The sequence below is a fragment of the Oxyura jamaicensis genome, chromosome 2, assembly GCF_011077185.1.
Source record: "Oxyura jamaicensis isolate SHBP4307 breed ruddy duck chromosome 2, BPBGC_Ojam_1.0, whole genome shotgun sequence".
NCBI lineage: Eukaryota > Metazoa > Chordata > Aves > Anseriformes > Anatidae > Oxyura > Oxyura jamaicensis.
In genome coordinates, this window is record NC_048894.1 from 63640750 (window position 1) to 63666416 (window position 25667).

Sequence of the window (25667 nt, forward strand, 5' to 3'; positions counted from 1 at the left end):
TTCACTAGCCAGGGATGTCTTTGGTCATGGGTTTGCAGCTATAGGTTTGAAAATCAGTCATGCACAGGAAAATAAGCCTTTCACCATGTCCTTAAATGCCTTTAAGCAGATAAATTCCTTTAATTTCAAATGAGATCTGGGGGTGTAGTGACTTTGCATATCTTTGTGTCTCCCTTTAGAAGCTACGTTGAATTACAGGATTATTTGTGGACATTCTGTTACAGGAACTGACCAACATGTTTTGGCTGTTTACCACAGCATGAAGGAACACTTAAGGACCTTACATCAGAGAGCGACTCATCTGACATCTATCTGCTTGATGTAATGAGGCACATTAGAGATGAGATAACCATTGCAGTGCCCATCCTTCATGTTAGAACATTAGCTGGTGCGAGAACAATTACCTGATGCCCCAAAGCCAACATTGACAGCAAAGGACAGTGACATGCCTTATGTGTGAAACCTTGCCTTTAGACCTGATGATTGCCCAGGGTGAAGTATCACACTGAAATGTTGCAGGTTCATCACTGGCCTGAGAAGCTCTATAGCACAGCACAGCACCTGGTAAAGCCTTCTTACTCCCTTCCCAGTCTCCCTTCCACTGTTACTGCAGATGGATCCTCTTCCTAAGGGGCAGCATTAAGGACAGCTCAGGTTTATTTGCCTCTGTTTTGTGTCCTTCTTGCCCTACGCTTTATATCACCTAAGGCTGAGGAATCCTGCTGGTATCTGAGAGATCTTTAGAAAGCAATTTACAATCAGTGTCTTTAATTAGATTTCGCCTACTTTCTGTCAAGCATCCATAGCACTTCTGAATATGAAATCTGAATTCCTTCATCCCTTATAGATGTACTGAACACTAATTGTCTTCCCACACAAAGAATATAAAACTGACAATAAATATGTAAAAATAACATACAAATATTAACCTGTCCAGGTTGCTGGCTACTTACTCTGACAAGGAAACAATTACTGCCATACACTTTTTACTGGGGGAGCACACCTAAAGACTGAAAATGGGAACTTAAATAGAAGCAGAGGGAAAATAAAGGAGGAAGGTTTTAGGATGTAAATTATGAGTCCTGACCTTGTGCTTCTCTCAGCATTTCTATTGCTCCAGAAGATTGCAGATACTCCTTCCTTAATGCCCAGTAATAAGCAAACATGAACACAATCCAAGGTGACAATTTAAGTGGAATGTTGTCTGAGACATAGGTACAACCTGATTTACGCCTCTGAAAGGAGGGGCATTATCTGCATACATGCATGCCTCTATTAGTAAAGCACTATTAAGAAACTGCGTAATTCTTTACATGATCTGATGTTGTCTGTCCCTCCCTGCATTGAGATCCCTCAAATGCTAGGAAAATACCTCTGCACAACCTGGAAAAAACTAGCCATTAGTCTATACTCAGCTCATTTGCTCCAAATCTGCACTGCTATATGTCCTCTCTCTGGACATCACTGCGATCACAAGATTGATCATTTATATCTATTCATAAAGACTTTCTAAGCCAACTTCTATATAATTTAATCTCTCGAAGTTTATCAGAGCGGTTACTGAATGTAAAACCATAAATCTCTCAAATTCTTATACAGGAGCAGAAGTTGATTATAAGCTCCCAAAATGTAGGTGTCATTTAGCTCACTAAGGTGATCTGAAATTAAGGTGCACAGGAATAATACTGTGTGAGATGCAAAAGAAGATATTTTGGTTCTCAGAATGTCAGCAGATCTGAAAACATAGCCTTGGTACATTGTGTTGAGTTCTTTAATAACTAAGTATTCTAAGTATTTTTAGAAAAGCTTAGTAAAGCCTTCTCAAAAATAAATAAATATATAAATAAACTTTCTTGGATTTCCTTGACTAATTTGAGAAGTGATGTCTTTGACTCCATGCAGTAGGAACTGAAAGAGTTCTTCACTTATCAGGACCCCTTCTGTGGACTCTGAAGAGCAGGAAAAGCAGAACAAATACTGTTTTATCCCCAACCAAGATTCTCTAAGGAAGTATTGTGACAAAGCTAGCAGAAGAGGGGAGATAGGCCACACCAACATTAATCTCACAGGTCTTCAGACATCAACTTGTTACCTTAATACAGAGATTCCCCCCCATCACCATCTTCTGATCAAAGATACCCTTTTCCCCTCCCTTCCTGCCTTCTATACTTGCCTCATGCTTTTCTCTGAAAGCCAACCATCTCTCTCCCCAGCTCTCCACCTCTTTATAATTTAATCTCTCCCAGATATCACTAGTACTCTAGAAGAGCTTTCAACATGACTAGGTAGAATGTCAAGAAACTTGAGGACAGAGAGAAGTTGTACTACATGATACGAATAGCTTAAAGAAGCTTTCTCTATTAATTTTGGTGAGACTTTACATTACTTTTACATTTCTCGGTTTCTTTTTTTTTTTTTCTGTTTTTCTCATACTACATCTATAATAACTACACAATAGAATAGCCAGTCTGTGGCTATAATCTGGTGTCCTCCTACATAGTCCTTTCCTTGCTGCCAGAATGCCTTTTGACTATTACCTGGGTAGATGACTGGTTCTGTGAACATAGGCATATATGAGGCTCGAGTCTCATTTGGTTATAATTATACATTTATTTATTTTATACTAATTTATTCCCTTAGAAAATTTGGTCAGGTGTGTGCAGGAATATTTTGAGTTCTTCTTTACTTGTGATGTTAATGGTTACAGACAGCCTACACAGGCTTTAGCTAGCTGAAGGCTATGCTGTATTTATATAGCTTGGTTGTATTTTCAAGATGTCGCGCTGGTCTTTTTTCTAGTTACATAACCGCTCATAAGGCCCAATTAACAGTGTCTTTCATGTGTTTTCATAAATTATGCTACTGATCTGTTCAGCTAAATGTCAACCACACTTTATTTAAATGTGCTTTTATTTCAGTGTATTCAATGACAGAGGGCTGCTGGTTTTGCTTTTATAATATGTTAAACAAGTTGCATCAAAATGCTTTGGAGACCTGTAATTCAAATACAGACTGCTAATGAGATTCAGAAGTCTTCCTCTTTGTATGAAAAGTAATGATAACTCATAAATATAATTACCTGCCTGAAAGCCTGAAGTGATCCTCAGTTCAATAACTGAAATAAAAACTACAGGAAGATAATCAAAGTAAACTCACATTGATAAAAGAAACATAAAAGTGCACAACTTGATTGCATGTTTACAGACTTTGATTAAGAAAAAATGATGAACATCACAAAGTTCATGTAAAATTTTCCTCCAAGTTAAATTAATTCCTCCCCCTTTCTGTCAATGATAAGCAGTAGTGAACAGGCTGTTTTGTTGCAGGCTCCAAGATTGTGGAACAAGGGTGAAGTGGTTCACCTCAGCTATCATCCACCATGTTTTTTTTTTTTACTTATTTTTATTTTTTTATTGTAAGTGCTTTAGGGTACTTGCTTTCAACTCTGTTCCAACTCTGGGTTGAACACTGCAGCCCTCATACTGCTGCAGGTGCTGTGTATGGATCACCCTGAAGATGTGTGGTGTCTTGCTGAGCCAGGGAGAGGTGAGAAGGGTGATGACAATGAGGAAAGCCTATTTTTCCCTTTTTGGCAAATGGATAGTTGCATATATGTACTGCACAGCAGATTTTCACTCTACATTTCTTTTCAGAAATTTCATTGCAGACAAACCCTACATTTATATGTATTTGACAAGCTTTGGGCTTCAAGAAGGATGGAGACTATGTCACCCCAAATGAAGAGATAGCTTTCTTAACTGCCTCATGGGTTGAGTTTCTGTCATTTTCACAAGAACTCCAGTCCTGCTTTTTTTTTTTTTTTTTCCTCATCTGTGTAAATATAAGGACTCTGCTGTAACAAGACACGTGAGCTTAATAAGAATTTAGGCCAATGACAGATAATCTGCTTTACTGTGGGTTTTGATTGTTTCATTAAAATTTAGGGGTGTTCACCTGTAAATAAAGCTATCTCTGAAAAGCACAACTAAAGCAAGATCATAGGCAATTTGTTATCTTGAAATATAGTACATCTTCTAATAACAACGTGGGTAAGCTGGTGTCTCAATGCAGTTTTTGACTCCTACATGTATCATTGTATGTTGACACCTAATTACCTAATGACTGCAGAGATACATGACTCTTAAGCGATGAGGAATTAGCACGGAAATCCTGCTATAAATGCAGAGTCTGTAACATAGAATCGGCATGAGTATTAGCTATTACAGGGTGACTATCAGCTCCTGCCATGAGTTGTCTGAAATGCTACTGAGGCCAGCTTTGGTTTTGTTTCCAAATTTTTATTTCCAGCAAAACTGGACAACAGGCAATGTTCTATATGGAGGAAAACCTCACCTGGAATACTGCAGAAGAGAGATGAAATAAAAGTGGTACTGATGAGGAAAAAGGCTTCTTGGAGGGTGGAAGCTGCTTCAAGCGATGAGACAAGCAACACCACTACAAACAAGGCTGAATAATTCATGGAGAGTTATGTCTTTACCTTTTTTTTTTTTTGTAGAGTTCTCTTTTGTTGAGGATATGCACTGGGGAACTGATAGGATGGGAGGGGATGGCCTCAGGTTATGCCACGGGGGATTGGGTGGAAAGCAAGGAGACATTTCTGCTCAGAAAGCGGTCAGGTGTCGGAAGGGGTTGCCCCAGGAGTTGATGACATCACTGTCCCTGGGGGTGTTCAAGGAAAAGTTGGACGTTGTACTTAGGGACATGATTAGTGGGTGACAGTGGTGGTAGAGGGCCGGTTGGTCCAAGTGATCTTGGAAGGCCCTCCCAACCGCCACGAGGCCGTGGCAGTCAGAAAACAAGACGCAACCCACAACCCCAGCTTCCCATCAGACAAGCGCCGGAGAGGGCGGATCGCCAGCGGCATCAGCCCCGCCCCCTGAGCCCGCCCCCTCGCGCTAGCCCCGCCCCACACGCACCCCCCTCTCCCCCGTGCATTGGCACCGCCCCTCGTGCTCCGCCCCCGCCCCTCCCGGCCGGGCCGGGCCTGCGGTGCTGGGTGCTTCCGGCCGGGTGCCTGCGTGTGGGGCCGGAGCTAGGCGCGCGGGGTAGGAGCAGCAAAGCGCCGGGGGCTGGGGGGGAGGAAGCAGCGCGCGCGGTGGCCGTTGGTGCGATCGGCAACGGCTTGGGCGGAGGCGAAGGGGAGGAGGAGGAGGAGGAGGAGGAGGAGGAGGAAGAAGATGGAGGAAGGAGAAGGAGAAGGTGGTGGTGCAGCAGCAGCAGCAGCAGCAGGGCGGGGTTTTCTTCCTTTATTATATATATATATATTTATATTTCCAATTTTGTTTGCGTTTTTTTTTTCTTCCTTCCCGACGGCCGGTAGGGGCTAAGAGAGGTAACAGGGCTTTCTGGTATTCGTGTGTGCCCTCTGCCTTCCGCGCCGTGGTGTGGGACTGTGAGGGGCGCTAATCGCCGACCTCTTCGGGAAGCCCCACGGCTTTGCCAGCCCTGCGCTGCCAGGGGTCTCGTTTCCAGCTACGGTTCGGTAGCGTAGGAGTGTTTTAGCAGGTTTGTCATTGCCTTTGCAGTTTAAAGTAGGCCAGATGCAGGGTGACTCTCTTTTTTGCTCACCTGTTATTTTTATTTTTTTTATTTTTGGTAAGGGTTCAGAGCCAGACACTTCAGATAAAACCAGTGGCCTGTCTTAAGAATCTCTATAGTAACTCACATATACTTCTGTCCATCTGTTTGTTTATTTCAGGGTGGATGTTCTGTATAGACGTGGTGTTTAGAGAAAGAAATATTCGACATTTTTAATGGTACTGAAAATTGTGGCTTGCTTAATTGTTAAATGCATTAAGCTTTCTTTCTGGTGCATTTAGATGAGAATGTGTTCTAATTTTCTTGAATTCTCAAAGAATTGTTTAGCCACAACCATTCCAAAACTAACTCTGCAGTTATTCTGGACTTTGATATGCTTGAAAGAATGTATTTAGATTTTACCATTTGAAACTTCATCAGGTCATCATAGTTAAATGTATGTTTTAATAGCTTAATTTACTGAAATATTTTATAGGCTCTAATATTAACTGAAATATTTTATAGGCCCTCTTGAGGCATGCTCCCCAAATTTCTCATAAGCATGATTAATGGATTTCAATGAAAAATCAAGTCAACAAGCAAAATGTCATCAGTGCTTTTGCAGAAGTGTCTGGTGAAGTAATGATAAAACACACTTGTGGCAGCAGCATACTGTGATTTCAGATGATTAGTTAGCACCATCCAAGAGCTTAATGCTTAAAGGATTACATGTGTGTTGCTTGTCAAATATTCTCTAATTTTACTATCAGATAAAAATCTGTTTTTAATTTGAAGTTCTTAGTGATCACATTAATAGACAACTTTTCAGTCCTACCTCTCCATCTCACTGGGTTAAATTCAGCTAGGTATGAGATTACAAACAAAAGTTCGAAAAAAAGATCTTAGAAAATAACCAAGTGAGTTTCTTATAATGACATTGTGCTTCACATATTAAGATTAGCTATTCAGTCATCAACCAAAGTCCTGAAACCATGTCACCTCAGGTATCGGGAGTTAATTTCTGTCTAGCACTGAGAGAAAAACTAGACAAATTATGCAGGAGTTTGCTGGGAGAAATATTCTATGTTGAAGGCCCAGATGTATATCTCTGCTAGAGTTTGCTGCAGCTTGGACTAGGTAATATTTTCTTTCAGTGACATTTAAGCCTTTAAAGGAGAAAAATTGAGGTAACAAAATGTGATGCTTCCTTTTGCTTTCAAGTGTGTTCATGAGCTATAAAATAGGAGTTAAAACTGAAAAATCTTACAGAAGTTTTTGTGCTTTAACACAGTTATTAGGTTCTTAAAATTCTGTTTCTTTAAGAGCTCTGAGGAATTTCCAGGGATCAAATTTGCATGGAGAAAACTTTTGCATCATTTTGTTGAATAGTTCTTGAGAGGGTGAAGGAATCCTGGCAGTTTCTCACTAGTATATAAAATGCATGAGCTTTTCTTGTTCCAGTAGTACCTGGATTGCAGCCCTGGGGCATATGTTTGTTGTTCATTTAGGACACTTATTAATATTTGCTTGTTTTCTCTATGTAATAAACCAGTATTGTGTTTGATATTCCAGTAAACCTCAGTAAGATGTTTGGCCTCTCTAAAGATTTGTTTTGTATTTATAGAGAAATGCTGACAAGATAAATTATATATGGTATTGATACTCAGAAGTAGGTTTATTTGGCCTACAGTTGTTATAAGACTGGTAAACTGAACGTATTACAAACTCTTTTTCCTTATTATTTAATGCTTAATGTGGTAAAGTGTGCAGTGAAATCTTTATTTTTTGAGAGCTGATGTTGGGTGAGCTACAACATCAGCTTCAGAGAGCAGGAGAATATTGAGAAGAAGAGTTAAGACCAGATGTGGTGGAGGTTAATTGTCTTTGTTCTATCCTTGTACTTTCCTTTTAGGTCAGTTTTCTCCCCTTCGTCCCTCCCTCCTTTTCCAAGAAATCAGATGCTTTTTTTTTTTTTTTTTTTGAGTTTTCTGTTGCCAACAGTTATTGTATGTTACTGGCATATGGTATGTATATAGTACCTTTGTATGCTTTATATATATGTAATTAATATAACTGTGAGCTGATTGCATTTAACATACAGTGATATAGTTTCATGTCTTTGGTAACACTAGCCCAAAACATCTAAACCAAAAAAGAGGTGTGTTTTTTTAAAAGGAAAGCAATAACTTAGCTTTGCTAATTAGTTAATTAAATAAGTGAATACTATAAACCAAAATGTATTGGTTTCAAATGGAATACATAATCAATTCTATAACTAAAGTGCTTTTTCATTGTATGTTCTGAGGACTTAACTCTAACAGGGATAAAATGCATGCAGGTCAGGTCTGTAGTTTGAAGTGGTTAAATGTCCTGAGAGAAGATGAGATCTGATCCACAACTTCAGCGTGTATTACAGTGCATCTTCCCTACATGTCAGATTTTTCTATTTTTCTGAAAATAGACTTGCCAATTTAAGGACACACTCTTGATTAAACAAAAGCTGAACTCCAGACATTTTGACTTCTGGCAAGTATGCTTCAAGTGTTTCATGAATTCAGCATGGAGTGTATTTTCAGATTTGCTTTGGTTTAACTCTGGGGAACTGTTTCTTCATGTGACATTTCCCATGTTTGAGCATGCTCATGTAAAGACACAAAGTTGTTCTTGGTCATTTTAGAAGTAAAATGCTTGGGATGTACTGCTAGGAAGGAACCTGGAGGTAAAAGTGGCAATGGGGATAAAAGCAAGGCAGCCCCAATGCCAAATTTACGGTCTGTTTGCAACTTTTTCAGCTCTTGTAGAGCAAGAAGTGAAGTGGTAGTGCAGGACAGCGCTTATTAGCAGGACTTCTTCAGCTGCAGGGGAAAAATTATTCCAAGGTTGGAGCACTTTTATTTGACTTTCTGTATCAGTTAGACTCACTCTTGGGACAGGGGAAGATGACTTTGCTGTTCCCTCAGATGTCCTAATGACCCCATATTTTGATTTACTTTTTTTGTCCCCATTTCTCCTTTTAGCTTGTAAACTGTACTGCACTCTTCTGCACTTTTGTCGAATGTTCTGAGAAAAATACTGCTCAGTACAACTGTGGGATGTGTGTGGCTGCACTGTTAGTTTTGTTAGGTCACCATTAGAGCATAAGAAATTGGGAAGCATTTTTCAACCAAAACAACTAGTGTTTTTTGTTGTTTTCAAACAGAAGTTATCTCAGTATTTTTCAAGTACAGTTCTTACTTGAGTAAATAGCATGACTTTAGAATTAAGCTGTGTAGTCATACACAAAAAATAACATTAATAGAAAATAACTTAAACCCCATGTGAAAGAAAATATGAAGTTGGCAAAAGAAAATAATATGCATCTGCTAGCTAAAGGATGCATTTGTATTTCCATTCATTTTCTGAACGAGACGTGCTTAATCACTCTTCTTGCTTCGTCTATTGTCTGACATCTAATTATCTGCTTGGTAACGTATCTTTCCAAATCTTGGCAATAAGTTATTTCAAGGTTCATCAGTATGAAACCAGATGTGCGTTGGAAGTATAAGAATGATTTGTACGCTGTACAGGCTGCACTCAAATTGTACTTATTCATTTTGTATGTTGAATGAGAAACTTCCTTGTGATTTGGGTAGGTTAGAGCTTCTACCTCAGGGTCACACAGAGCCACTCTAGTTCTTAATGCTCAGGCACAGCCAAGCCCTTCATAAGGGGTTTTCCTCTATGCTGAAAAGTCCTGTCCTGCCCCTCCAACTCGAAGACGTCCCACTTTCTGAATGTATTACATATTTGTAACTTGTGTTTCATGCTGTGTTGCTTCATTGGGCATCCAGGGTAATGCCGAAAATTTATATGCAGTATCTTGTACTTATATTTGTGAATTTTGAGAGTGGCACTGCATTTTGAGAGCAGCGTTACAAATTACCCAAGATTGTCTTGAGGTGTCACTTAAAGATAAATGCTATAGTGTTACAATTATAATGCTTGTTACTGTATAAAGTTCTAGTCTTGTAAGGAATTTTGTTTTTAATATGTCACATATTGTGTTCCTAGAGACAAACAGGGAATGTAATTAGTAACATGAGGTTTGATAAGGAGATGGAGAGATAAAGAACTGGTATGGGTATTTTTATTGGTGTATGAGAAAACTTGTTGGCAAAGAAGTACTGTTTGTTTATGAATGAATGTTTTTGTTCATAACATTTATGTTATGAACTACTGTTGCAGTCTCAGCTTTCTCATCAAGAAAGGGAAAAACTTTAATTTACTAATGAAAGCACTGTAATTTTTGTGCTACTTTGGCATCCTGACCATTGTGTTGGCCACGTCATCCTGTTTTACTCATTGAAAATAAATAATTATTTTCATTTTTTTTAACCTTCACAGGAAAGCTATTAATGATGGGAATTCTTGAGAGTATTTAGTGTTGCCAGAGACATAGAAAATACTATAGTTTTTTATAGGTTTCAACAGCAGTCATAATGCGATATTAATAGACATGCATAGTTACTTTTATGCTGACGTAGTTTTTCCTGTAGTTTCTCTTTCAGTTCTGATGAGTTGCTAATAGCCCTTTGAGTAACCTATTTTCTAATTTTTTCGCTTTCAGTTCTGGTAACTCAGTTAAGTTCTGCTATGTCTGTTTTGTTTTGTTTTTTACTTGTAAAGAAAAAAGGTAACATTATGTTTTTGCTTATGCATAATAAATTAGTATAGTAAGCATAAAAATAAATTAAAACAAGGACGGTAGAATGGAAAAATAAGGATAGTAGTGTTTTTTTGTTTTAAAAAAAAAAAAAGTGCCATCCTGATCTTGCATCTGTAAGATACATGCAAAACTAACAGATGTATAGCATGTGCCATCTGCTTATGTTAAAGGGAAAATAATGGTATGAATTGTAAATGTAGCCTTAAAATCAAGGGGTAGTTCTCATCACGTGTTATGAAAATGTTCATCAGACTTGAGGGCAGTGAAGGAGTGCAGTTCTTAGCAGTTAAACTGGCTTATTTGAACAAAAACTTTTACTTTTCACTAATGCTAGTTAATAATATTAATAAAGTTATATCTTCCACTCTCCAGGATAAATTTGGGTATTCAGTTATCTGTTTGGAAGCTTAAGTTAAAGCCATAACTGAGAATTTTTTTTTTGTTTTGTTTTTAAAAAAAGAGGTATTTTAAATCATGGCTACTTTTCAGGAAAAACAAAAAACAAACAAACAAAAACAAAACTTGTTTTTAACTTTTAATGGGTCAGTAAAAAAAAAATGACTTACTTTACTTTAGCAGTAGGAGTTGAGTAAAAGTGAGTGTATGTGGTTAAGTAGCCAAAAACAAACAAAAAACCCTTTTCCTTCTCATAGAGTCAGAAGGCATGAGGAGAAAGTATATCACAAATTTACTAATGTGGATTCTTACCTCAGGAAAAAATATTTCCCTGTAAAAAGTTTTGACTTGTCAGTAAGCTTACAATAAGAGGATTGTGAGTCTGGTGTCACAGAGGAAATTCATGGCAATGAGTATTGTTTTTGTTCAGGGGGAGGGAGGACAGAACAGATGGCAGAGCTTTCTGCAGAGTCTTTACTTGGTTTCAAAATCTTGTTCCTTTCTGTAAAGGAGCAACACAAGCCCTTGGGTACAGAGCATGGGTTTTACTGGAGGCTGTTATGAGAGAACCTGGTTTCCTCTTGCAATTGCTGTGTTCCTACACTGAAATGTTTCCTTGCATAGAATGGCTAAATGAAATGTTTTGTTTTAGTAGGCAGCTATTTTAGAAAATATGTTGCTATTATCAAGCTAACTGATAAATGTGACTTGTAGAAGGTTTAGTGGCTGGTATTTGAAACAGAGGTATAGAAGTAATTGCAAAGCATTTTCTGGCTGAAAATGTTCATCAGTACGGTATAGCTGGGGACAAGCAGGTTCATCCATGATTCTTACTGTGAAAAAATTCCACGTTTGTGGTCTTAATATAAAGCTTCCTAGTGCTTTCAGTACTTCATCATAAAAGTGGTTTGCACAGAAGTGTGTTGCAAGTTGTTTTAACTTCCAATTTTGTTCACTAGCTTAAGTGTTTATAGTTTCTAATTTGGGGATGACCCTGAGGGGAGGGAGCTGTGTTCCAGAGCTGAGGCTGGTACTGACTGGGGAGAGTCATTGCAGCAACTCTGACACAAAAAGCTGGGCAAACAGGAGGGGGAATTGAGGACAGTGAAGATGTGCTGTGCTAAATCTGCTTGGAACTATCCCTTCAGCCATCTCTCTTGTGTCTGCCTTTTCCTCAGCAGCGATGTGTTTGCACTGGAGACTCCCTTCCGCACCTTTCCCTTTCCCATATCTCTGTGTATCCTTGGGTTTGTCTAGTGCTGTGTTACAAATCACATCTGCCATGCCTGATGTGCCATGCCTGTTTTCTTGCCTAGTGGAGTTGAAACACTGTTGTTACTTGGGATAAAAGAGTGGGAAGCATTTCTGTTTCCATTTTGTTGTTCACTGAGAGACAGCCCACACAGGAAGAGACTAAGCTGAGTTCTTGAATTTCAAGAAGTTACTACCCCAGAGTTACAGAAGCTTGACTGATGTGATTTGTATTGCAGGATGTATAGCTTAATCTTCTGAATAGTTTGCATAAAATTAACATTTCCGTGCATTTCCTTGAAACTTGTGACCTTCATCAGCTCCTTCTAGGAGCTTCATTTGAGGGGGAGGGGGGGAAAAAGGTACTAATTGAGCATATCAGTCTGTTCCAGTTTTATAAGAAATTGAACCTGAGAATCTTTTTTTTAAAAAAAAGCCTTATAGTCAGTAGAGACATAGGATCTGAATTCATTTGTAGAACAGATAGCTGTATACTTGCTTTATAGAATATTTACTACAGTATTAAGGGTTTTTAATGGACTTTTAACCTTTTGGTAATGCCAGTTTGGGATGTGCTGATAGCATGTCTGATGAGGATTCCTCCCTCTCCTGTGAGGAAAGGCTGGTTGTCTAGCCTGGAGAAGAGGAGGCCAGGAAGCAACCTCCTTGCTCTTTTCCCATGGCTTCCCAAGGAGGAAAAGTGCAGAGGGAAGTGCCGGTCTCTTGTCCTTGTAACCAATGCCAGGACATGTGGGAACGGCATAAAACTGTGTAGAACTTCCTTTAAGTTGGGTTACTTTTGAGTGTTTGAATCAGAAATCTTAAAGAAGTACATCACGTTTCCTATTTATGCCTGTTTGATGTCAATACAGCAACACAGAGAATGGAGTCTTCTACATCTAGACAGTGTTCTCTTATTCCCACCTGTCTATAAGAAAATTTATTTCCCTTGTTTCACAAATCTTAGCAAATGAAGGGGGCATAGGTGTATATATATATTTTTTTTTGAAACATTTTTTAGAATTTACTTCCCAAATGCTCCTAGTTGTCAGTTTATGGTGAAACAAAAACTGACTTGGTAAGCAGAAATTGCGTAGTGGATTTTTGGTGCTTTAGTGACTGATATAGATACCTTTGTTTACTTAGAAATTCTTCCTATATGGATCATCCTTCAAGTGATGGTGAACCTGGAAGAAGACTCTACTCTAAGCAAACCCAGGATGAATAGGGTGCCAAATGATGCAGAAAATGCTCACAGTAGCAGCATTGAATCCTGTCCATCCTTGCGAGATGTCCACTCTATCAACCCAGCACAGCTGATGGCAAGGATTGAGTCCTACAATGGAAGAGAGAAGAAAGGCATATCAGATGTCAGAAGGACTTTCTGTTTGTTTGTTACATTTGATCTCTTATTCATAACCTTGCTGTGGATAATAGAATTAAATGTGAGTTGTCTTTTCAGTACCCCTAGACTTTATTTGCTTCAGGAATGGTTAACAAGCTTTCCATCCCAACTGTATGCTATTTGTATCACTGAAACTAAGGCAGTTTCTCATTTTTAATGTGCTGTGAACTTGTTATCTACTTTTGTCATTAGAATACATAGTTTTTATTCATATAATTAAACCTCTTGATGTTCCTCTCGTCTATGAACAGTGCTGAGGAAACCATTGGAAGTCCAGTGAACTTCTCAGGCAGCAAGTAAACAGAAGTATTACTATAGTTGTTTGAATTTGGCAAGTAGGGTGAATTTTATCAGTATTAAGAATTTTCATTCTCCTGAGTAGTTCAGTGACTGACGTGTCAAAAAGACTTAAATGGCAAAAGCCTTTCTTTTGTAGTGCTGTATTTCCTGAGAAACCTAGTATAACATATGTTGTTTGTGGTAGGTACACTGAAACAACATAAACTCCCACAGTTGCTACCTTTTAACTGCAGCATTTGTAATTTGAAAGACAAGGTAGTTCTTAGGAAATCTCTGGAAAGAAGTAGGGCAGAAGGTTTGTTACTGTTTGATCACTAGCATTCTAGTTTTGGAGCTGAGTTCTAAGCTGTAACCTAAAAATTAATTTATGTAAGGGCACAAATGAAAAAATTGGAAGAATCCCTTTTCTAGATAATGAAGTTCTCGAGTTAACATTTTTTGGTCATCATTCTGTTACAAGATAAATAACCTTGGTTATTGATCTGACATTATGAAGTTTTAGGAATCGTCTGTTCAAGTAGTTTGATATACTGAAAAATCTATTTCCTGATTTGATTTGAGAAAGCAAACTTTCCCTGCCTGAATGCTGTAATTTTGTGACTTTGATTTCTGTTATCTCCTAAGGTGGAAAGACGTGTATCTGATGCATTATGTCAGCTGGCTCAAAAGAAAATGTAGAATTCTGATACTTCATTTTGGCTAGTTTTAGGCTAGTTTCTCAACAGCATGTTTGACTAAGAGGAGCAGAATACGGTTTGGTTCTCGTTGGGGATTCAGAATACAGATTTTCATATTATTGCTCTCAGTATATTTAAGACTATAGAAAATGCCATAAATTCCTGGTGTTTTATTTTGAATGCTGCAGCATAAAGGATCTCAAGATCCCAGCAGTTAGCAGTTCTTTGTGAAAAGCCTTGCTTTAAGGGAAACTTATGAACCCTAAGCCTTGTAGTGTCAGATGTCAGCAAGAATCAAAAATGATGTATTGCTTTCATAAATCATAATATTCAGAGCTATCTGGGATCTTGACACACAATTTTTGTGCTGTTTTTTAAACTGAGTTTTGTTTGTTGGGAAGCTAAATAGTGTTGTGTTAGGATTGTCCTTCACTAGTACGTAACTAATATGACTTCAGAACTGCTTCCAGAGTGCCTGTATGTATGGTTTTCCTATTGTCCCTGTTATCCAACATGCTTAAGCAAAACCTTTTTTTTAAGCACTTCAGGGAGTAGCTTCCTTGGTAGTTTGAGCAAACCCTGTAACACAGCTGTCATGGTTCTGTGTTCATCCTTGTGTTAATACGGTGCTCATGCAATCATACATTTAACAGTTGGCTGAATTGTCTCAGAACTCAGTCATCAGCCAGTGCCGATGTATTGTGTTCTTTTATTCTGTGGTGTGTTTTGTTTTATCCTGTAGGAGAGGGCTGAGACAGCATGTCTGCCACTGGAGAGAAAGAAAAGACTAGGCAGTCCCTATTTAAATTGACCTCAAGTGCCATGCAACAGTGTTGTGTGTTACTTTGCATGTATCTTCCCTTCCATTTCCTCCTAAGTGCTTTCCAAAGGCTTATGAGTCTACATACAGTTTCTATCGCTCTAGAATCCTTCCTTATTTATGGTGGAAATAAATGACTGTACCAGGTGCAGTTGAGTAAACAATGGGAAGCTATATTTAAAAAGCTGTCCGCTAGTTATAGAGGGGAGGGGGAGAAGAAAAAAAAATAATATTAAAATCAAACAGCCTTTGGAATAGGATATGAACGTTATGGTTCTTCACTCCCAGCTAAGACACTCTTGCTTTCTGAGCCAATGCATCCTAAATTATTCTCTTAGTAGCCCATTTTGGACAGGAAAGTGATGAGTGCTTCGACGTGAAAGTAACATAATGGCTAAGGAAGATGTAATTATCGATCTCCTCAAGCAAATGAAAGAATTAAGACTGGGCCTTAAACCATTCTCTGACAAATAGCTAATGATCACAGCTTCTGTGCTCTTTACAGTGCATTTCTTTGGTTTTGCTCAGTTCTCTGGAAACAAATAGCACATATGCTGTGAAGGAAAAGGTCTGGAGTGTTAATACAATTGTTTGAATTCAAGTGCTGAAGCATCAGAGATTTTTAGTATTTCTTATTTGCTAGCATGTGACTAATGAGCTAATTTCTGGGTGCTTTTCTGATCAACTGTTTAGATTCTTGTGAGACATAAAATGCTTAGTAAACTTGTATAGGATAAGTTATATTTAATTTCGTTTTCCCTCAGCAACACATTTGCTTTTATTATAGGACAGTCTGAAATGTAGCTTGTGTAGGTCAGGTTATTAACAGTGATAATCCTAAATGTTTTGATTTTGTAAAGCATTCTCATTGTATTTCATGATTATAATCTTGAAAGTTATATTCTTAGCATACATCTCCTATGTTTAGTTTCATGATTGTTTGTACATCCATCAGAAACTATTAATTTACACTTCACACTTGTGTATTTTCTGGCTTCAGTATCTTCTGTTCTAAAGCTGTGTGATGGTGTTCCCTTGTAGGTGAAGGGAGGTATTGAAACTACATTAGAGAAAGAAGTTCTACAATATGACTACTCTTCTTCATATTTTGATATATTTGTAAGTATCCTTAAAAAAAGGGGGAGAGAAAAGCAAATTAGAGTTTACCCAGTTTCTTCCTTCCCCAGTTGTTCCCTAGTTTGAGTCCTGTGAAAGGGTTGATCTCTTCTTGATAATTAAAACCAGAAGGGCTTGTGCCAAATTTCACCTGTGTTGGGGTTGCTTGGTCCTTCTTTGGCAGCAAGTTTTCATGGAGCCTGTTGATAAAGATGCTTTGACCTGCTTCTGCTTCGGGGAGGAGGGGGAAGTAAAAAAAAAAAAAAAAAATCAGTCGTGAGATTAATCCAACATGAAGATAATTGGTTAAGAGATGAAGACCAGTAGTCCTTCAGCTGTAAAATCATTTTGTTTAAATTGACATTTTTGCCATTTCACATAAATAAGTCTGAAGTGAGGAGAGACTTGTTACCAGGTTGGCCTGTATAGGTCAGGTTTCTTTCTCTGTTTTAACTCAAGGTTTTAACATTGTACTAAAACAGGTGACATGAAGTATGGTGTTCTCCTTTCCTATGTATAAGTTTCTTAGGTGCATGGAAGGAGCTTTTCTGCCTCAGTAAGTTTTTCTCTGTTTCAGCAAGGTTGTAGCTCTGTAGTTGCAAAGTGTTTTGCACTGCATAGACCAAGTTACTGATCTCTAAGTGAAAATTATCTCTCTATGGTTCTTGTAAAGGGCCCCATTCCTTTTGCATGATCACTAACTCTACCAGATCTTGTTTGCCTGGTAGAGATGAATTGTTTTAGTTACTTAAAACTGATTACTATATCTAGAATATCTCTTTGAAACTGTTTTCTGATGCAGAAGCAATTTTTTTACTATTTGGCATGTCAAAGGGAATGAGATACTGGATACAAAAATGTCATAAGCTAGCAAACTATACTGCTTCTCTTTTTCTCTAATCATTATTTTGGTGGCTGCTTTCCATGATGATTACCTTACTATAGAAACGAAAAAAAAATGTTATCCGTAAATCTTGATTCTCTGAAGATTATTTTGTCATGTAGTTGAACCAAGGGTTAAAAACTTCTAATGAGAAATAACAGATTTCTATTCCTCAGGAAAGGACTGGGTCATTGAATTCTGCAAAATGAGTTGTGTATTTATACAGGATTCTGTTTCTGCTACAAATGTCTAAAACATATTTGCATGCTATTAAATGGATTCATTGTAACTCTGGCAATATCTGTCCCTGACCTCTCTTCATTTTTTAGTGTTTGTTTTCACATTTTTAAAATTGGATGCAATCTAATATTAAAGAATAAACAGGTAAACTGAAGGTTAGGGTCAGTAATCTCATCTGTCTGCTATTGATTTCATTTTTTCTGGCTGAGAAATTGCATAAGTTGTCTTTATCTTAAAAATATTTGTAACTGCTTGCTTCTGCAGGCATCTCCATAAAGAATAATTGATCATTGCATTATTGATATTTCAGTAAATAACATTAAGTAAGCAGAAAATTGTTTTAAAAAAATTCCCATCTTCCCATTGCATTTTTTAAATCTTTACAGTTCTTAATGATGATATTGGCACAGTAGTGCACTGGTAAGATCAGTGAGATGTACAGTGATGTTCAAGGTATTTGCTGGCTTAACTGCATCCAGATTTAACTGCTTAGATTCCAGTCAGGTAAAATTATCATAAACATGTTTTGTGTAGCTTTCTTATATTTCTGTCTTATATTTGTGGAATTGCACATTTTTGAATCTACATATTTGAATCTATGTAGGCATGTGAGTAGCATCAGCTATGTGCTTTAAAACAGGAAATTATATTATTTTTCTGTTTTAATAGGCAAAACCACCTCCAAATTTGTTTCTCAATAGCAAAACTTGGATTGCCCTGTTATAATTTTCTTTTGTGAGCAGTTGTGTTTTCAGTCAGCTGAGAATCTTGTGGTTCTTCTGTTTTCCTGAATTAACCAACAAAATTTTTTTTCCTTTCTCTATAGCTACTGGCAGTCTTTCGATTTAAGGTGTTAACACTTGCATATGCAATGTGCAGACTGCGCCATTGGTGGGCGATAGCTGTGAGTAGTAGCCAAGCATAATGGAGTTTTAACTAAAATGGATCAAACACATTTTTAGATGCCTCTTAACGTTTGTATGTTAAGAAACATCTTGATTCTGTATATAATTCATTTTACGGTAACAGACTAAACACTTCTGGATGATCTTAAGCCTAAAGACAAGAATTTAATAGTATAGTGAGTGTGTTCCTTATTAGATATCATGTTAACACAAATTGAAAACTAACTGAATCCAGCATGAATGGTTGGTCATAACCATTTGATATGTCTGATTTACTGCTTGAGATATATTTGAACCAGAAGTATTGAACTGTATTTCAAAAAGAACTGACATTTATTATACCAGAAATCCATCAATCTTAGACTTTTTTCCTTTACACTGTAGTAGGTCCATGTGGAATGTATTCATGTATAATCTACTTCAAGTGAGTAGCATGCAGTTTCTCTGGTAATCTGAGATTGTCATATTTTTGAAATTGTGGTATTAGCATGGTACAAATAACAGTTACTGGTGCTCTGATTGTGATATTTTTTAAAAAAATTAAGTGCACATATCTAAAAATCCTTTGCCCTTAGTTGTGTAGCTTTAGAGTATTTCTTCCAGTGACATCCTCCAACTTGATACAGTTGGTTGTGAGGTGATGAGGGCAAAACTGTCTTGGTGGTAACCAATGGATATAGTAATAGCTTCAGTGAAGGTTTTGAAGGAGCTGGTAGTCTTTAAAATCCTGTTCGTGCTTACCAGAATCTGTTTAGGTTCTGCTATTATTTAAAGAATTGCTGCACCCAAACACATTAACAGAGTTCGAAGGCTTGCCTAAATGAATAATGCTTGCCTACTGTTTTTTGTTTGTTTGTTTGTTTTTTGCAGGTACATGTTTGTCACCTGCTATTTTTCAGTCACGTCAGGGAACATCAAGTCTTCAAAGTGATTTCTGTTTTTCATAATATCAGAATGTGAATTAACATATTAGTTCAAGTTCCCTCATGCAAATATATATTTGAAATTGATCTTTTGATTTGGATAGTAGTGAAAAAAGCATTTGGAGCGATTGCTGTTCACTTTTTCCCAAATAGTTGGATTTACCGTTCTGCTATTTTTCAAGGGAGTTGATGAATAAAATACTGTATTTTCATTATAGAGTAAGGTCACAATTTATACAATGTAGCATCTGTGTAGCATCTAAACTGCCTGTCTGCTATATAAAAGTCAGATATATATTTGGAGCTGTCTGTATTAAAAAGACTATCCATATTAATGAGGCTATTTTAATAACACTTTGTTAATTATATTATACTTGATAAGCTTTTTTAAATTTATAATCTTGCTGTTAGTAAATTATTTAAAGCTGCAATTGATATAATGGCAGATACGAGAAGCAAATCCAATTACTAGTCTTAACTTTTCTTACTCTGTCTCTTCCAGTTTACAACAGCAGTGACCAGTGCCTTTTTATTAGCAAAAGTAATTATTTCACAGGTATATATTGTAATCAAATGTTTGCTTTACTTTGTTGGTTTTTGAAAGCAAATTTATTCAGGTAAATTTCTATAATGTTGCTTGGTTTTGTTTCCTTCAAGCTGTTCTCACAGGGTGCTTTTGGCTATGTGCTGCCCATCATATCCTTCATACTTGCCTGGATTGAAACCTGGTTCTTGGACTTTAAAGTGTTACCACAAGAAGCTGAAGAAGAAAACAGTAAGCTTTTGTTGCTTCTCCATCAGTTGCATGGCACCATTTAGTTCCATATTGTCTGGCAGAAGAATGCTTCTTTCATTTTCTCAAAATATTTGAAGAGCTGTGGAAAAATTAAATCATATGGCATATTTTTTTGCTTTTCTGTAAAGGAAAATATGTCTTCAAAGAAGTAGGGTTTTTATTAACTTAGGGAGGCAAAGTTACAAGGGAGAGATTTGACAAACACTTTAAAAGCATGTCTAATTCTGTATGTTTAAGACATGAAAATTTAACTGGCTTGGGCTTGTAAAATTTTGTTTTCTGAGTAATGCATAAAATAGTTGTTGGCCCCTCTTCTGCGGAGGGTAGGCATGATAATTAATTCTGTGTCACTGACTCTTCCTTTGAGATGGAAAAGGGAAAGCAAAGAAGTATTGTGGAGAGTCTGCTTCATGCAAAGAGTGAGAGCAGAGCAAGTGTGAATTCAAGTTGAGGCAGCATGTCATCTGACACTGAATGTATTCAACTAAATGGAAGAAACCCACTGGTTTAGTTAAAGAGAATGTTTCTTGGTTGGTGAGGAAATGAAAACATAGATTTCTGCCTCAAATGCTCTGTTAGTTTCAACAGCAGGCAAGTAATTGCATAGCAAACCTCTTACTTGTACATCACTATCCGAAATACGGTCTGAAACACCACTGGAAGGATGTTTGCCTGTTAGGTAAAACCAAAAACTGTACATGGGCATGGACACTGTCATTCCTTAGTTCACTGAAATGCAGTATTTCTATTTCAGTTCCTTTCTTCCTCTTTTCTACCACTCCAAGGTAGAAATTGGTTGAATGAGTGCATTCAGTTTTGCCTAGAGAAAGGGAAATATAGGACATTGTTTATTTGCATTTTTAAATTTTTTTTGAGGGGGTGAGGAAATACAGCTATGTTACACTTAAATAAGAAATCTAACTACCTCAGAGGCTTTTGCATGTTTTATACTAAATATTCATAGACAAAGAAAATATGACACATGTAAATGCTTGATGATATTCATAATCCTGTGGGAAAACAGTGATATTTTCTTTCTTCATTCTTACTAAGTTTCAAATAGATGGTATTTACTTAAACATGCATTGTATTTGAACTCTGTTTTTTAAAAAAAGACAGGGTTTCACTGGAAAACTTAGGTTTCAGGGAATTAAGTCAGACATGATAGCCAGCATAGGCAGATTGTGGTGGATGGTGGTATTTATTTAAGGCCTTATTTGCTCTTAAGTTAGTCTGAGGCAGGTAAGGAAGCAAGATTTTAATTGTTTTTGCTTTTTAACCAGGAATTTTTCTCAGCTGTCTTCTCTGGGGATGGAAATTGAAATTTTGCCATCTTACTTTCATGTTTGTTAAAAAAAAAAAAAAAAAAAAAAAAAAAAAAAAAAAAAAAAAAAAAAACAGCAAACCTAATGCAACAGTGTTCACAATTTGGAGACACTATGTCTGTGCCTTTAAAGGGAAAAAAAAAAAAAGAAAAAAAAAAACCTGTCATTCCATTGATAAAGATTTCCAGTTCTAAAAATTAACTTCTGTGAGCAGGGTTTAAAGCTAAAATCCTCCCAGAATGTCTTCCGTTGTCTTGTGACTTGTTAAGTATGGAGACTGTTCTCCCTCTTTTGGACAGAATGGAAATATAAGTAAAAGAAGTATCTCTTTTATCTGAACTTTATCTGGTTATGCATAGCAGCTCACTGAGCATTAAAAAAATATATTTCAGAATTTTACTAGCCAGTGAATATTCATGAATTTACATAATGCATCCTGATCATGCAGTTGCACGCAGTGGAAAGAAGGATTCCTTAACTTGTCAATCTTTTAATGTGCTTGATCTTGATCAAGACTTGATCGTTAAGATGCTATCTAATAACATCTGAATTTTTTTCTTCCTTTTAGGGTTTTTGATAGCACAGAATGCCTCTGAACGAGCAGCTCTTCTTGACCCAGGAGTCCTCTCTGATGGGCAGTTCTATTCTCCTCCTGAATCTGTAGCAGGTAGTTATGTCTGTATAATGAATGGTTGTTCTTATTGGCATTAAACTTCTGCATATTCCCTCCACCCCCAACCCTCTTTTGTATTCCCTCCTCCCCCAACCCTCTTTTGGAGTGTAAGGAGGTGAGGGATGAAAGGGGAAATTATTTTCCATTTTAAATGGAAAGTGTACTTTACAATCCTAAAATACAAGCTTCTTAGTAATTCATCTGATAGGTCATTACTGAACTGAATTACTAGTATAGGTAGTTGGTAGGTCTTCTGACGTGCCTCAAAGTCGTTACAAAAAAGATAGTCTGAAATAAAATGGCACAGTGTGGTAAATGATTGAGTCCCACATAGGATTCTAATTAAAATTTGTAATTTATTAAGCAAATAGAGGCAAGCAAACAGCGCTGGGTGCACTGGGAGTCTCTGCTCCACCAAGACGCACACTGTCACATAAGGCAGCTGACTTTTTATACTTCTAACCTAATACATATTCATCACTATTTCTAGAAAAGGCAGGGTTATTATAATTGGTTCCCAAAATCTGATCTTGGCCCTGAATGCATGCGCATCAGTCTCTGGGGATCCATTTGGGGGTCGCTCCTGTTGAAGGCTCGTAGTCTTCCTCTTGGGCCTTGTCCTTCAGTCGCCCTTCAACTCCCCTCTTCTCCTTATTTGGTGGTCTCTTGGCTGGGAGCCAGAGGGTTTGGGCAGCTTCTTATGCATGGATCAGCAGTTCTTGTTCCCCCTTATCTTTATTTACACGTATTGCTGGGCCCCTGTTCCCTCCTTTGCATGGTGTTCTTGTTTAGCTTAAAAGTTACATTTCATCATGTAATGCCATCATTGTTCTATACTGACATGGATCAAATGAACACAACTCACAATACTGACATGAGTCAAATTAACACATTTCACAACAGCAACTGAATGGAGGTGACTATTGTTTATTTCTGATAGCAGTAGTGTTTATTCAACAATGCATTATTTAATCCATATAAACCTTGGAGTTTTACAATATCGTAGGGCAGACAGTGAACCTTAAACTGCCCCAAAGCCAACTGAAACTTCAATCGGAGGCTCTTTTCCTTTTTTAAAACAAAAAGCCCCGTCTGCTTAAAAAGGCTAGCCATGGGTGTATTAAACTGAGGGCAAGCATTAATAATATCCTGAGTGTGCGTATCGTGCATGCTGTTCCAGTTGAGGTATGAGTTGAGTAAGCCAAAGAATAAATTAAAATACTTCAAGGTTTAAGAATGGGTTTGCAGGCATTTCAAGGAAATGAGTAATTCCTTTGAATTAAGCTGACCCAGTATGAACCCCAGGATTCCATGTTAGTCTTCTTACCCTAAAATGTATTTTTTTTTTCGTAAAGCTCATGCTGTACTATGGAATATATTTAAAATACAAATATCCACTAATAGTTACTGAGACTTCAGCCAATCTTACGTGATAGAGATACAAATGTTGGCGATACCTCTCAGTTTAGTGGCAGCCTCTATAGTTCCTGAATGACTTGGCATTATAAAGGACTTAGAGCTCCATCTAGGGATGAGAAAGCATTAAGACAACATTGAGTATAACGCTGTGCTGTACCAGCATACTATATAAATCAAGAACCATTTCAGTGATGCCACATAAACTTGCCATCTTTTCCACATGGAAATTGTTAAATCCTTATTCAGTAGCATGATCATGGGGAGTAACGTGGCTTGAAAATAATAACTAATGATTCAGATGTAAAATGTATTTTAGTGAAAGCTGTGAGTATATCCTGAGGATTATTGGTGGAAGCGTTATACTAGCTCAGCCTGAGAGCTTTTTGACAATAGAATATACAGTGTGCAAAGAAGTAAAAGTGGAGTTAATGTATTTTCCTTGGCAGTTTGGCTGGGTCAGTGTTGCATGTGCAACCAGCTATTACGCATCAGACTGCATGTGGTGACTACAGGCATAGGACTATGCCTTTGCTTTCAGCTTATCTAATGCCCACTTGGTCACCTGGGTTTCAGTAACAGCTCATGTGGCTTCTCTTGGGCTGCTTTAACTGCTAAGTGAAATTGTGTTGGTTTAAATACCCTTTATTTTTGCTTGTACAAGAAGCAAAGGAAATAGTCAAATAAATATATTTGAACTAAAACACAGATTTTGGTAGTCAGAAAGTACTCTGAAACAGATAGAGATGTACAGTAAAAATAAAAGTATTTTCTTCAAAATTTTGTGGTGTTTTTTTATATAAGACAAACTTCCGATTGTTTAAGAACAATTTTTAGACAATTTAATCTATATATTGATTCGAAAAGTATTTAGAGGTAAACTATTCCTCATGATCATGCAGGCTAAATAAACCCTTCCACTTGCATGGTGATACATCTAAAAACAGACCTTTGCTGTCAGGAGGTGACATTTACAGCAGGCTCTGTAAGAGTTCACAGTGTATGTTTCCCTTGAAGGCACACATGTTCAGGAACATACCCTTTTCTATCTGCTTGGTTGTATGGGTTGACCCTTCACTTCAACATAACACTTCGTTGCCAAGTAATCATTCCAGCTGTAGCATGTGGAAAGTCAGCCTGAAAACAGCTACTCCTTTGAACTGCCCGAGACATGCATATTGAATGCACAGAGTGAGAATTTCCTCTGTTGTCCGAGATGGGGCTGAGTGCCACCTCAGGTGTGAACAGAGACATCTGCAGTCTGGGCTCAAACTGCAGGTCAGCACTGCTCATTGCACTTGCTTAGTACCTTCATGCTCTCCCTGAAATGATTGATCTGTCAAATCACTCTCCAGCAAAGCCCTGCCACCTGCAGGGGACATCTTTGTGCATGTGGTCTTATGGTCAGCTAAATTTTATTTTTGGAGCCCTCTAGCACTTTGTCACAGCAAAGAGCTGGGATCATGAAGGGGAGAGAAGACAACTGGTAAAGGAGAGAGCTTAGAGTGAGACATTCTCTTGCAAGAACACTAGTTTCAGAAATGATTCATTTTGTAAAGCAGAGTTTTTTTAGGTGTTTCAAACATGTCTTCCAGAGCTGTCTATTGAAGGGCAGGAAACACCAAGTGAGAAAAATCTGCTTCCCAGTGAGATCCTATTTAGGATTTGATTGTCCCGATTGTGTTGTAGAGAAAACTTGAAGCACATGCTAACTGAATCTCTTGACAAGGATAGGTATTTCAGGAATAATCCCACTGCTGATATTGGGGTTGAGTAACTGGAGGGGAGGAAGCCTTCAAGGTGAAACATCTGAAAACAAGATAACCAATCTAAAATTAAATATTTTTGAGAAATAGTTACTTGGAATTATCTTTTGATGAGCCATTACTAGTAGTTCTCTCAACTGAATTAATAACATTCCTTTCTTCCTGTTCAGGATCTGATGAAGACTCTGAAGAAAAACAAGACAGTGAAAAACCAGTCATATAGCAAATATGGAAAAGTAGGTAAGTTCCTCTGCATAGAACCAGAACAGTCTAGAAGATATTTATTTTTTCTTAGCTCCTTCCCAAATAATTTGAACAGTGAGCTAATTCCTAGGAGTTCATCTTTGAGGCTCTTCTGTCTTTTGACTTCTGAACTGAGTTAACCCCCAGTCCCAGGGGGCCGAGGTACCTGTTCCAACATACAGTGAAAAAGGGATGAAAGGTTTTTTGGAATTAAACTCCTCCAACATTTCTTCTCTTGCTTCCTGGAAGGAAAGTGATGGACTGGAAGTATAAAAGGTCCTTGTTTGGA

At 37.5% G+C, this 25667-nt stretch overlaps 1 protein-coding gene across 3 annotated transcripts; it reads left to right on the top strand.

Moving 5' to 3' along the window:
- Positions 1 to 4995: 4995 nt before the first annotated feature.
- STARD3NL (STARD3 N-terminal like) lies at positions 4996 to 25375 on the top strand. 3 transcript variants are annotated; one of them, XM_035316344.1, is made up of 8 exons: positions 4996 to 5046; positions 13037 to 13335; positions 16134 to 16211; positions 18158 to 18235; positions 19662 to 19715; positions 19817 to 19934; positions 21849 to 21947; positions 25306 to 25375. In XM_035316344.1, exons 2-8 carry the CDS (start codon positions 13069 to 13071, stop codon positions 25356 to 25358), a joined length of 747 nt encoding a protein of 248 aa, XP_035172235.1. In that variant the 5' UTR covers positions 4996 to 5046; positions 13037 to 13068; the 3' UTR covers positions 25359 to 25375. The 3 variants fall into 3 exon arrangements, with proteins under 3 accessions (XP_035172235.1, XP_035172236.1, XP_035172237.1); XM_035316345.1 differs by having other exon boundaries at positions 5016 to 5066; XM_035316346.1 differs by lacking the exon at positions 4996 to 5046 and adding an exon at positions 5121 to 5141.
- The last annotated feature ends 292 nt before the right edge of the window (positions 25376 to 25667 follow it).